The sequence below is a fragment of the Patella vulgata genome, chromosome 5 (genome assembly GCF_932274485.2).
Source record: "Patella vulgata chromosome 5, xgPatVulg1.2, whole genome shotgun sequence".
NCBI classification, from domain to species: domain Eukaryota; kingdom Metazoa; phylum Mollusca; class Gastropoda; family Patellidae; genus Patella; species Patella vulgata.
The window spans coordinates 59,608,477-59,623,353 of NC_065883.2; the positions used below are offsets into that span (position 1 = coordinate 59,608,477).

Genomic DNA, 14,877 nt, shown 5'->3' on the forward strand with positions numbered 1-14,877 from the left:
GTAGAATTTAGCAATGAAATAAACATGCGGTTTGCACATGTTTGAGTCTGGCAATGGCTGATCAATTCAAAAGTATTTTGTGTATGTTTTTAAACGCAGAATTCTACTTCAAAATAGTGTTGAATCATTATAAATGTGTGTCGGCTGTGGCGAATACAGTAGAATCAAGGTCAAAAATAGAAATGGTTCCAGTACTGATGTCTTCCTTCTTGCTCCAGCCACAGTAATGGTCCATCCTAAGGCCTTCCATTGAGCAAGTTTTGTAGTCATCTGACTACAAAAAAGTTACTGACCTATAACTCCTTAATTTCCAATTACACTCACGCCAAACAGTACTGTACATAACTTAAACATACATTATGCAACAGCTAAATCTGATTATTGCAAGTCTTTATTTAGGCTTCAGATGTCATAGAAATTATAAATTAGATATTTATTTACACAACAAGCACAAAATCAACTCTGTAGACCCACGGATTCGGCTTTGATTTAAACAGGATTTCATTGATTGATTAAATTTTTAAATGGCGTCGTAAGCGGAGATGTTGACGTCATACTTCCAGAAATTTTAGATCGAGGCTAAATGATTGAGTGAGGCCGCATGTCAGTCAATTTGATTGAAAGTTCGATATATACGGCCTTGATATTATGTTTAGTTGTGGTTAAAATGAGAGTTTCGATGTCGGTAGTATACGCTCTTTTGTCACTTGTGTTTACGGAAAAATTATGGAAATTGATAAACATCGTAGCTAACATCACCCCAGTTGAATTGCAGCCCCAGTGGATCACTGTTTGCTATTTATAATAGCAAACAGGGAGTTACAGGCCTACCAGTTACAGTACAAGAGTACCCCCAGGCTAACAAGAAGTCAGCAATAATTATGCCTCATTGATTTGGTCCATTCCTTTCAAACTTTCGCTTCTTATCTATAAACCGGATTACAGCGCATGCGCCAAATGAACCATGACCTTTTCCCCCGCAAACTTTGACAGTTCTGTCATCAGTTCTGTCAAAATGGCTGCTCAAACTAAATCAACCATCATAATTGTTTTCATCTGGATAATTTGTATAGGGACTGAAATTAACTTTTCTGTGAAGAGTTCCACATTTTGCGTGCTTGGCATGGTTCTGAGACTGGTTATTTTAGAGTAATGTAAACGGGTCAATCTCTTGAAATTTATCGCGGCCTGGTACCGTGCCCAGAACGACACGCTTATCGCGGCCAAGTGTAAACGGGGCTTTAATATTAAAAGTCTCATTTTTAATTTGTAGTAAAAATAATTGTCATATGAATTGAATTGCAACCCTGTCTCAAACCAAATAGGCTAACGGTACCACAGCTATTGAAAACGTTACTTGATAATCGAGATTATGTGGGTGGAGTTAACGCCTATCAATCAACCGATCGATACAAAACTATTCGTTAAGATGAGATTAGGATTTCAGTGTTCCACCTTCACTATTTGTGACATAATTACTTGTTTCCATGCAAACTGTGATGATATGTGTTGAATTGTGTGTCAATTGTAGCCGTGAATAAGAATTATCACTGTTAATAAATATTGCAGCTAAGTGAAAAATAGTAGGTAAGGATTCCAAAATAGCCTTAGAACAGAGGTGGGGAAGAATGGTATTTTCATATTGCAACTATAGGAAGTATAGTCTTCTAATGGTAGCACGTCATTTCGGACTTAACACAAACGTTGTTTCAGACTCAATACAAACGTCGTTTCGGACTCAGTTTGACGACTTTTCGGTCCCCGTCTGGGACTTTTCAGACTCGGACTGGTGACATTTCAGACTCAATAAAAGTTTAAAGACTCTTTATGTATATATTAGTAATAACTGTTTTTTCTTTCGTTTTATGTGAGGCTCAAGACAGATATCATTCATGTGTTTTATTTATCCCATAGAGACCTTATGATGCAACTTGAAGTAAAACCAATGTTACTTGCCTTTTGTTTTATTTAATTGATTTTGTTGTTTATTAAAGATTTAACATCCTATATTATACATTACTAGCAGGATACCCGGCTTCGCTCGGGGGTCATAACTCCCCAGTCCGAGCTACCCCTATACCCCAAATTTCAGACTCTGGGCAGACCTAGTGTAGCCGCCAACCCCGTACAGACCGGCTTCGCTCGGGGGTCATAACTCCGAAACCGGAACGCCATCTGGCCTATGTTACTCCCCGGTCCGAGCTACCCCTATACCCCAAATTTCAGACTCGGGGCAGACCTAGTGTAGCCGCCAACCCCGAACAGACCGACTTCGCTCGGGGGTCATAACTCCGAAACCGGAAGTGGTAGACTAACGCCACCTGGCCTATGTTACTCCCCGGTCCGAGCTACCCCTATACCCCAAATTTCAGACTGGGGGCAGATGTAGCCGCCAACCCTGAACAGACAGACTTCGCTCGGGGTCATAACTCCGAAACCGGAAGTGGTAGACTAACGCCACCTGGCCTATGTTACTCCCCGGTCCGAGCTACCCCTATACCCCAAATTTCAGACTCGGGGCAGACCTAGAGTAGCCGCCAACCCCGAACAGACAGACAGACAGACAAACGACAGTCACAAATATATATATATAGATGGACAGGTTGATTTAATTAAATGATGTCAGAGGGTTCGCTCAGACGGCACCAGCGAAGCAGGTATCGACATATAGAGGGCCAACTGTTGAAAATTTGGGACGAATATAACCACCATGAAATTAGATCAGTCATTGTATAGCCCACCTGTTCAGTAAAGAAAAACCTGTATCAAAATATTTTTTTTTAAATAATTCTGATTAGAATTAAAATAATTGGAAAATTTGGAATGTGTCCGTTTCTAAATGATAAAATAAATGTATGTTCAATGATAAAATAAATATATGTATGTTTGATAAAATAAATGCATGTATGTTTGATAAAATAAACATCGAGGGGCATATTATTATATTTTGGAGTCCGAAACGACATGTAATCCTTCTAAGTTTGTTGAGACTGAACTGAGTTAGTTCAGCTCTGAACAATGAGACCTACGTTCAGAGCTGAACTAGAACTGAGTGAGAGTCAGTAATTGTTCATGATTTTAAAGAAGATGTAATAATCCAATTACATCAGCATACAAATTTCTAAACTTCTTCTTTGTTGCCACAGCTGACAGTTCGTGACGTATAGTTTCTGGAGTTCATCGCACACTTCCGCCAAGGGTAATATGGTAATCGACTCGTTCGATTCGATCCGATCTCGCGTTCTCCGGAAAGATAACTCTATAATATTTATATTGACGTGATGATCCGTTGGAAAAATATTGGAGAGGGAATTCTTTCATTTATTTCTCTGTATTACTTCCACAAACAATAAGTAAGAGTTTAGATATTGTTTATTTAATGATCTTACGCGGATTAAAATAGGCGTTTATTTAAAGTTGATAATATTTGGGATGTACGCTTAGTGGTTGAGTTGGGTGGATCATCACATGAAATGTTTTGGGCGTCCTCATCAACAACGATCAATTATGAAGATGTTAAGAGTTTACAGTTCAGAATCCAAAGAAAATGCCTTGAAAACTTCACAGTTGCGCTCATAAAATTATTTAATTGATATACATATGAATCATACAAAGTATCACTATTAAATATGGCTCATGTTAGAGAGACTATAAAATTGCTTTCCAAAATACTGCTGCAAAATGGAACGAGTGAAATTTCTCCAGAAATGTTCAGACAGGCAAAATTCAACAAAAAAGAGGCTGTTAGTTTTGGTCATTTTATTTCCCTTTTATTTTTAAAGAGACTTTAGAACTTTGGGGATCTCTGCTGGTCGGTAAAAAAAAAACAAATCAGACCATCCGAGTTTCCAAGCTAATCTTAAGAAGGTCACCATTGATTTTGATGAATTGATGGTTTTCAGCTTTTCTCAAAATTAGTTCCTGACTTGAGTTATTGCCTCTGAATTTCATGATTGTTGATAAATACATTATGTACCATACAAACTATCTCTCAACTCTGGCTTTATGATTTATCTAGCTATGGACATAGATTTTCAACTTTTAGCTAGTATAGATTACTGTAATCTATAAAATCCAATACAATCAACAATTGCTTTTTCTTATAAATCAATAGCCTTAGCATTATAATAGCCTAGAGTAGTTTTCAAAATTGAATTACATTTATTTTCTTGTTGAAAGCTCAAATGTCTCTTTGAAGTTCTTTCTTTTTTCCATAAAGATAAAGACGCCACTTATTGTCTGAAGTGAACCATCGTAAATTTTAAAAGGATTTCTTCGATTATGAACAAGCTACTTAACTTTGGTTTTTATAAATTTACCTGTGTGTTTGAAATCAACTCCTGTTCAATCAAATCCATTGCACAACTAAATATCCCAACGAATAAAAAAGTTCTATTCATAACAAAACACAACACAAGGTATATATGGATGTAACTACTTCTCTATTATTTAATAACAACATTTCGTAACATATAAAGGTCATGTTTTCAAGTTAATGATAAACATCCATCTAGTCAGCCTATTTATACATATTAAAGCTTACACCAGTTTAATTCCAAAAACCAAAAGAAACCATTAACATAATTAGCAGTACCTAAACCAACAATACATAATACAAACAGTAATAATGAAACTAACTGACCCTTAGTAGGATCATAACAGGTAATCAGTACTAAAGATCAAAGACCACATTGATAGGGTTTCACCAAAAAAATATATGATGCAAACATTAATAATAATAACTGACCCTTTAGTAGGTTAATAACAGGTAATCAGTGCTAAAGGTCAAAGACCAGCCTTAATAGGGTTTCACTAATAACATGTTAATCAGACCAACCTTACTAATCACAACTTAATAACTGTTAATTTAGATATAGGCAGTAATAACGAAAAACTAATATGTTACAAATACTAGAGACAGCTCCTTCAACCCATCATTCCAACTTAATAGGGTTATACAAATTACAATCAATTATAAGCATTTAATCATATAACAGACCACACTTTTCCAATTTGATATTTGATTGAGTCCTATGTGTTTATGTTTTTTATGTTATTTAATTACTAAAAATAATGATAATATCGTCATTTATAAAGCATGTTAATACTGAGAGATACAGTTTCTAAGGCGCTGTTGGTTTTTATATTCACTGATTATTTACAGATCAGGGTTTTGAAATAACAACGTTTTGAGTTGAGATTTGAAATGGCCCACAGACGGTGATTGTTTTATTGATTGTGGTAGTCTATTCCATAGAAAAGGACCAGCATAGGAAAAGACACGTTTTCCAAGTTGTAAGTTAATGGCTGGAGATTTTAGAAGATATTTTTTCTAAATACAGATTACACCAGGAGAAAGTAAACTCTCCCATATTATTAATTTATCACTAGGCATATTAAGCCTTAAAAGTCGCTATTAACTTGTTAAAGTATACTAGTAAATAAACCGTTAATGAAGTGCAAAGTTCTAACAACACATAGCACACAATCTTTAAACTATCACATCATCCCAAGCCTTAGATATAAACAGACCATTTCTCTCTTGACAAATTTGACATACCGCGATAGTTTGAGTTTGGGCAATGAAAAATATAAACTGAAGGCAATTACATAGGAGATTTATATTGAAACAATTGATCGCCAGTCTATCAAATTTATTCAAAAAGAAAATATCACTGATTGCACGGATACTCACAAAAATAAAGTCATATATAAACTAAAAATATCCTATCTTCTTTATGTTATAAATAATTTAACAAGGATCATGAAGCTGGCCTCAGAAGTTTCCGAGTGTATTGTTAATTTGATTGCATTCTTTCGATCAAAATAACCGCATCAAATGATTAAAACAAAATATTTCAAAAGGTAAAGTTATGAAATTTGCAGAGATTTTACTAGAATGTAAAAGACCGTAACAAAATAAAAGAATACAGACAGATTAAGAGCTGTCAGTTCTCACTATTATAGTTAAAAACTCAATGTCGAGCCGAGACTTATAGCTAATTCTTAAACCAAACATGATATGTTGTAAAAGTAGCGAAAACCGCTTCAATTTGCTATGCTGTCACCCCCTTTTACGAAATAATATCTCCCAAAGAGTGACGTAATCAGCTTCCATATTGGTATTTTTCTGTGTCAGAACTTTGTGGGATTTCAATTTTTCAAGAGAGAACTTTTCTATTCGTTGGGATAATTAATTGTGCAATGGATTTTATTTAATGGGAGTTGATTTCAAACACACAGGTAAGTTTATAATAACCAAAGTCAAGTAGTTTGTTTATAATCGAAGAAATCCGTTCAAAATTTACGATGGTTCAGACAGTAAGTGCATTTCAGTTGAATAAAACTGGTTTAATTCCCAGAAAGAATTTCTGGCTCTTTATGTGCTTTTTCGTAAATGATTTTGATGCAGGTATTGGCAACCAGTAGATGGTCAGAAGGATTAAGTCTAAAATATTAAAATTCTACCAAATTCCATTTCATTTTTGGGTTGTTTAAACCACTTCATCTTGGTCTAAAGACATTTATTGATAGGGTGCTATCACTATTTAAAAGATTCTGAATGTAAACCTCCATATACTCGACCTAGTGTCAAGTGTAAGGAGGTCTACGTTCAGAGCTGAACTGGGGGTTTGGATGGCTGAATGGTTAGCGTGTGCGCGCTGTATCATAAAGTCTGTCATTGAGTCAACTGGCGTGGTTTCGAATCCCCGGTTGTACGTGACAAGGAGTAGGGTCGCCTGTCCAACCTCGTGGGTTTTCTCCGGGTCCTCAGGTTTCCTCCCACTGCTAAAGACCCCTACGCGCAAGCGAATTATTGAAATAAAATTACACCATATGTTAGTCCCAAAATGACCTAGTTTGTGTCGAGTGGACGTTAAACCCCATTTCTCTCTCTCTCTCAGAGCTGAACTATGTCAACACCCGATTAACTTATCAAATAAAACCTGTGATACAGAAATATCCAGAAAATGTTTTGAAAACCAGGATTATATGTTAATGGGACTGACCATCTGATGAAATGAACAAAAAATTACATCTTTTTTTTAATTAGATTGAACATTGGGTCAATTGGGTGCATGATAATTGATATCGAACTATGTGCAGTTTGAGACCAGCTTGTCAGAGTTAAAACATGTAGGGCTAACAGTGAAAGTTATTCTGGTTGTTTAGATGAGATCAAATTGGTTGTGTGGTGTGCTGTTTGATTGTGTCTATGGAGATGGACACAAAGACTTACTATCTTGCAGATACATTATGGGAGATTAGATTAAGAGCAATTGAATTTTCGGCCTAGCCTCGATCATCATTACCGAAGGCGGTACAATAAAAAACATAGTCTTGATTATCCATTTCATGATTAAATCGTGAATGAAAGTTGAGCAGCAAATCCGATCCTAATCGCAGGCATAGAGAGTTGATTATGGTCTGGATCAGTTAATTAGTGTCTAATTAATAATTTAGATAACATTTCAGGCCTAAAGAAAGACCTGCAATAGGCAGATTTAGCTCTTGCATAATGTATTTTGAATTGATCTAATTTTTTTGTTTTATGGTGTTCTTTATTCATAATTTGTTTTCCTTCATACAGGCACCAGTGTTATGGAAATTAATGTTCCAGTTGGTATATTTTTGTAACTTTGGAATTATTGATGAATCCGCAGTCAAAGCTGAAACAGAGTTAACACAGGGTTAGTACAACTTTAAGCTATTGTACTATATTGCCCTCTCCTGTCGGTTCGATAGACTTTAAATTTATCATGAGACAAAGAAGCCTATATATTTTCAACAATTTCTGATAAATACTGCCAGAGTTATGGCCTTTGAACTTTGATCACTTTGAAAAATCTTGTAGATGCTCTAGAGTCTAGAGGCTAAAATTAATATCCGATTGACTTTAAATTTATACACAATGTAATGTTTGAGGTCATGAGATGAAGAATCCTATTGATTTTCAACAATTTCCGATAATTACTGCCAGAGTTATGGCCCTTGATCACTTTGAAATATCTTGTGGATGCTCTACAGACTAAAGTTAATATCCCATTGACGTTAAATTTATACACAGTGTTATAGGTCTCATTGTTCATACTATTCGGCAGTCAAACCCTTCATATGGCCGCAGAATGATCTAACAGCCATTTGTTATAAGTTGAGTCTCAAGACAAGTTATAGTTGGTCAATTTCAGACTATTATAAATTTATATGAATGTGCCTATCGGGTCATATTCAAAATACTAAAGATAAATCTATCTGTTTATTTGTTTATTTATCTCAGAGGAAAGGTGTGTGTATGTAAAACAAGAATTACAAAAATGGGGATATCTATTACCAGATTTTGCATGTTTATCACCAGACGGCAATACTGGAAGTCGTGAGCTATTATTAGCTCTAGCCTGGTTGATCTGTAAGGAAGATATTATGGAGAAATTTATGAACAACTGTACTTCACCAATAGAGTATGATTCTAATTTACTATTTGAGGTATGTAGGATATACATGTATCTTAGTTTTTGAGGAATGGACCATGGTTTGAACATACTGATAATCTAAAGTTTGGTTGGTCATAAAAATTGTATTCTGAATTTTTATAGAAAATACCCACTGTAGTCAGCTACAGTAATAAACAATAAAATAGATTATACAGAAAAAATTAGGCCCATTAGAAATGTGATTGGATGATCTGGAGGCTGGTTGTATTTCAAACTCTGCAACAGACCAACTCGCCTTCCAAAAATGTTTTATTGCTTAGACACTTAACACCTGTATCATGTTCATGTTAAATTATGTAGTCTACCATTTGAATATATGTATATAATATGTTTTTTAAGCTGATTGATAGGTTTATATTTTATTTGAGCAATAAAAAAAATGGTATTCAGAACATTATTTTAGTGCTAATATCAAATCATAGTTTCATCTTTTCCAAAACACAAAGGTCGGAAGTGTCTATGTTAAATATTTTCTGTCCTCAGCCCGGTTGGTGCAGAAAAGTAGGACTTAAATGCCATTTTATTCATTTTAATTTTATTTATTTTTTTATACTGATCAAAAGGAGGAAATGAAATTAGCACCGTCTGTTAAGAAATGTGATATAAAAGAACCAAGTTGTAAAGTACAAAAGCTGCTGATGTTAAATGGTAAACTACAGTTAAATCTGAGAAGATTATATTCTTTACAGATTCAAGATGTTAATCTTAGCCACAAGGTGAGAACTCTTTTGCTCTCCCTATTCCCTCTCTAATAACTAAAGTTTACAAATCTCTGTTCATTGTGGTGTAATTCATTTTGCAGTAATCTTGAGTAAATTTTAAAGGGAATTCAGCTTTGAAGGTCATAATTATTTGAAGAACTGATGGGATAATGAGCTTTTTATCAATTTGGAAGTATATATTCATCACTTGCACTCATTTGTCCACAATTCTTGTAAATGCTCTACAGGTCAATGTCTTTTAGGTTCCTTTTCAAACTCACTAGGGTTGTTCAACTAGTCCCGAGGATAAATCCTGTTGAAGTTCATAGTTGCATGATTATTTTTCACGGAGTTCAGGCTCCTGTCAGCAAAACCTTGGCTTGTAAATGTTCTTGCTGGGATTGTTTGGCCTGTAATGCTATGTTTCAAAGATTCGATTAACATACCTAAATATTTCATTATTTACAGGTTCATGAATCTACACAGGGTGTATCAATGACATCTTATAGAAACCATTTAACACCTATGGAAGTTCGACTACTCAGACATCCAGCTCACTTAAAAAAGGTATTATACAAATATTAGTAACAAACAATAATAGTATATACCATCTGAAGTTGGGATGGGAGAGGTGATTATTCATAGGATCTGTCTGCTATCTAAGAACAGGGTTTGATCCCAAGCTTGTAACATTACAAGTAGTAGGTTGCCTTCCTAACCGTGTGGATTTCCTCCACATACTCTATTTTCCTCTCTCCTACTTCCAGCACATTGTTTGGAATATTTTTTATATGCCCACATAATTTATGTTGGATTTTTTTTTTCAAATTTGCTGGGATTTTGCTAAGGAGGTTCCTATCAGAATTCAGAGTTCTGCAACATATTTTTCAGTGTTATTGCCCTAACCACTGAGTCCTATATAAAAACAAACTACAGTTCAGAGTTTTGGAATTGTCTGTGATATCACAAACGGTGGAATCAGACGTTAAACACTAATAGAAAAAAAAAGAGTTTTGGAACAATTGTTATAAACTTGATTGGATTGTCATGTCAGCTTTAATGTTTATTGTTTTTCAGAGTAATTGCATGTGCTATTTAAACCTTTCTTAAGGTTATTGCTACTTTGACAATTATTAACAACAAACAATGACGATATTTGTCTCCATTTATTCAAAACAGCTGGTGGGCATATATTCTTTCAATGTAGCTATCATTTAACATGTTTCAGATGCTGCATTTATTAGAAAAAGACAATGAAAGAATACAGAATTTATTATTATGGAAAGATCAGGAACATATATTTTGGCATTGGATGGTAATTATCTTTTATTTTATAATAGACAAACAGTATTCTTAGTTCACTGGACTTCTGTTATTGAATAGAAACTCTACTTCAGTTTATAAATACCAGTTAGAACTATTCTAAATGGAGTTGGTTTGTATTAGGTTTCATAATGCAGTTTATTTGATGAAAATTAGTGTATGTTAGCCTTGCACTAGCTGCTATAATCTTGTGTTCCCAAAATGATTGCATTTGTGATTTAGCATACGGTTGCTGTTGCTCTAAAAACGTAAGACTTTGATCACTGAAAAATTTTCCATTTTAAAATATTGCATTCAGTTATCTTTAGAGAATATAACTTTTTCCATCTATCCTAATATGTGTTTGAATTGCATTACCAATCAGCTGACAGATCAAGTGAAATGAATTAAAATAATGATTTGTGCAAAATATCAGTATTGATTTGATTAAATTTGATTAAGCCTAAAACTAGTAAACAAAATGACCTCCACTTTAATCATGTCCCATGACTAATCAAAGTAACACATCAATCCAATTCATCACTTTTATTTAGACCAAATTCAAAAAGTTTTAGGTCATTTTAGTGAGATGTATAATTGAATTATATCTTGTTTGTTTTGTAAACTGGTTCCTAGACAGTCATTCAGATCTACATGAAATTGTTTAATCAAAATCAACAATAGTAATACATGGTTATTTGTTCGGTCTGTTTTGAAGGAAAGTGTACTTGAATTAAAACTAAGTGAAGAAGATATCTCTACATCGCATAGAGGAATACCTGTATATTTAAATCTACCATCTGATTGTAATGAAAGAATAAACAGTACAAGACAACATTTAGTAGAAACTATTTTACAATATGAAGATATAATAGATCAATTAGAAAATCTATGGACAAGAAAGGTTTGTACACTATATTAATTTTGTTTACCACCCACAACCAGTTTTGTTCATTGAGTATTTTTGTGACCCCCAGTACATGTGACTCTGGGTATAAAGAGCATTTTATTCAACGTACTTTTCCTATTGAGAAGGGTTGTGTGGCCGAATGGTTTAAAGTGTGCTTATTATATCACAAGGTCTGTCATTGAGTCAATTGGCACGGTTGACAAGGAGTAGGGTCGCCTGTCTAACCTTGTGGGTTTTCTCCAGGTCCTCCAATATCATCCCACTGCTAAAGACCTTATTGAATAAGATTGAACTATGTGTTAGTTCCAAAATGACCTAGTTTTGTTGAGTGTATGTTAAACCCCTCTTCCTATTGGATAGATGACACAGTTGGCTATTGATTTTGAAGGTTAAAGTTCAAGATCATCATTATGTTTTGTTTAAATGTAAAGTTAAAAACTCTAGGGAGAGCTCGATTGTCGTGTAACAGTTCTTAAAACAGATATGGTGTGTGTAGAATCATGAAGTGATCAAACATTTCAGCTATAATGATTGCTTGAGATAGTATCATATACAGTTAGAGCATGTCTTGTTATCCTAAATTATTCTGTTTACTCAATCGACACCTTTCCTGGGATTGAGAAAATTCGATTCCGGAACATTCATTTGAGCATCCTCTAATGAATGAAAACTTTCTGATCTATTTCAAACTTGCATTCTTATTAGACACAATACGAATGCAGATGTTCCAAGGTGAACGTTTGTTCAGAAACTTAAATTTAATTGGATTATTATGTCGCAATTATCTCCTTAAATCTCTCGTATATTGTAGCATGAAGATATCAGTGAACAAGATTTAGATAATTTATTGACATCCATCAATATGGAAATAGCACTACAACGAGCTAACTTATCACTATCTGCTACTGAAACTATGTTAAAACCTCCAAAAGAAACCAGATTTATTCTACAAGACAGAACAAAGAAAACTGCTGCCAGACAATCCAAACATCTGGCTCCTGCTTTTTCAATTGGACAAGGAGATGGTCAAAGTGTTGATATTAATGTAGCTATTGTTGATATTGAGAGACGTATAGAAAATTTAGAACATGATTTATTGGTTGATCAAGGTATTTGTAAAACAGAAGTGGAAAATCTGGCCAGTAAAATACCAGATACTATCTGTATTCCACCTCTAGCATTTAAAAGACGGGTTTGAATCTCAATTTTTTAATTGGAAAACCTTACATTCCTCAACATGATTACTCTATTTTACAAAAATCAAAATGTATAATTTTTAATTTATTTGTTTCTTGTCCATTGTTGTTGTTGAAATATTTTAGGTTTTTTAAACATTAAATGAAATTTAATATTGTAGATAATATTTTCATGTAATAATATGGAAGTTGCATTAATTTAATTTCACAACCTAGTTAGTTATTTAAATGAAATGAATAGTAGTATGTCAACCATAGAATTCACATTTTATTAAATTCATGGTTCAAGTCTCTGAATGTCATTTAAAGAATCCTTTGCAAACTACATATTGTGAAAATTGAATCTCTAAAAAGAATGTAAACCTAAAAAAACAGTCAGTATTCGCTATCATCGGCAGAAGATATAAAATGGGATATGGTAAAAAGTGAGCACCACCTGCTATTGTTTTTATGGCCGTCTTATTAATCCATTTGAAACCAAGTTGGAAGATTATCAAGTGTTGATGTTTTGATTTGTTAATTAAATGTTAAATAATCATTTTAAGTACATTTTAAAATGGATTAATCTGTGAAATATATATTTATATATATACATGTATATATATTTTTTTTTCTAAAAATGCAAATGATGTATAGAGACTTTCCATATTTTTCTGTATATGTTTTAGATTTTAATTACGAATAGAATTAAATATTTTAACAATTTAGGTAGATATTGCTTTGGATTAAAGATACATTATGTAAGATTTAGATCAAGAGCTGACCATTCTTGCTATAATAATTAAAAAATGGATAATGTAAAATGAAAATATTACAAATTTCATTCAAATTACTTCATTCTGAGCCAAGTTTGTAGCTTTGGCAAGATGTGTGCATAGTGGCAACCAGGGCACTGGTATATTCGAAACTTGACCTCGCTTTCCCATTTTTTAATTAAGTTTTAAAATGGTGAACCGTTCTAATCTACTTAAAATCTTGAGTATCCGATGCCAACGAGAGTTGATTATGGTCTTGTTTTGTTAATCAATGTCTAATTAATAGTTTATATATCATTTCAGGCCTAAAGAAAGACCTGCAATAGGCAGATTTAGCTCTTGCATAATGTATGTTTAATTATCATACACATTTGTATCATTCACTTTTGGTTTTGTACATAATCTAGTCAGCATTTTGCTCAACATAATTCTCACAGGAGTGTTAATATATTGTGAGGTTTTAAATGATGATTTTAAAGAATTCTTTTTGCAAAGAGTTTTCCATGTACCAGTTAGCATAAACCTTGATGAATATCCGTCCATGCACTCTTATTCATTGTAGTATGCCTTACACAGCCGTAAATGAACACTAATATCAGTTGAACTTACTTAAAGGGGCATTATGGCAGATTAGATAAAGAGTTGAAAGTTCTTGCTGTAATAGTTACAAAATAGAAAACATAAAGAGAATATGCTGAAAATTATTTCAGTCAAATTGCTTCACTCTGAACCGAGATATTAGCGATTGAATTTTAGGCCTAGTCTTTATCATCATTACTAAAGTCGGTACAATAAAAAACTAAAGTCTTGATTATCCATTTTGAGGTTAGTCATTCATCACAAAATGTATTCAAATCCAGTAAATATATCAGGCTAGCGATGACATAGAGAGTGGATTATGATCTGGATAAGTTAATTAATGTCTAATTAATAATTTAGAAAAGATTATAGGTCTAAAGAAAGACTTGCAATAGGCAGATTTAGCACTGGCATAATGTATGTTTATGTGAATGTTCAACCTCAAATGAGTATGTAACAGCTATCATTTATGTGCTAGTATTTGATTATAAATAGTCATGAATGTAATGTTCTCTTTTTATCTATCAAATAATGAAGCTCTTTAAAAAATCTGAATTGTAGTAATATTTATCTCAAGTATTAAAATGATCAAAAAACACAAAACTTTTTTGGGGGATGCCCCGCCAATCTATTTTAGCCATCTACAGCTCTGTCTGTAGTTGCCATGAGTCACAATTGTTTTTGTTATTATTATTGTTATATTTATTGTATTTGTTTTATGGAATATTATTTTGAACAATAAACATTCCAAAAAAATTGCAAAGTTATTCTCTTTTAGATAATGTTTGTCTTTTTTTTATTATAAAGCCCTGTTGTTACTGATATGCCATTAAACTCTGTCAATTCATTATAATTCTTAAGAAAATGAAGTCTAAAACTACAATCATGATGTTTATATGTCAGAAATCGTATCTATATTCAAGTTATATGGGAGGTTTAGAG

At 33.4% G+C, this 14,877-nt stretch overlaps 1 protein-coding gene across 1 annotated transcript; it reads left to right on the forward strand.

The window, feature by feature from the left end:
* Nucleotides 1-3,487: 3,487 nt before the first annotated feature.
* On the forward strand, nt 3,488-14,666 carry LOC126822202 (tubulin epsilon and delta complex protein 1). The gene is made up of 8 exons (XM_050550949.2): nt 3,488-3,743; nt 7,592-7,691; nt 8,279-8,484; nt 9,056-9,208; nt 9,662-9,760; nt 10,422-10,508; nt 11,214-11,399; nt 12,217-14,666. The coding sequence occupies exons 1-8, from the start codon at nt 3,630-3,632 to the stop codon at nt 12,601-12,603; spliced, it is 1,332 nt and encodes a 443-aa protein (XP_050406906.1). The 5' UTR covers nt 3,488-3,629; the 3' UTR covers nt 12,604-14,666.
* The last annotated feature ends 211 nt before the right edge of the window (nt 14,667-14,877 follow it).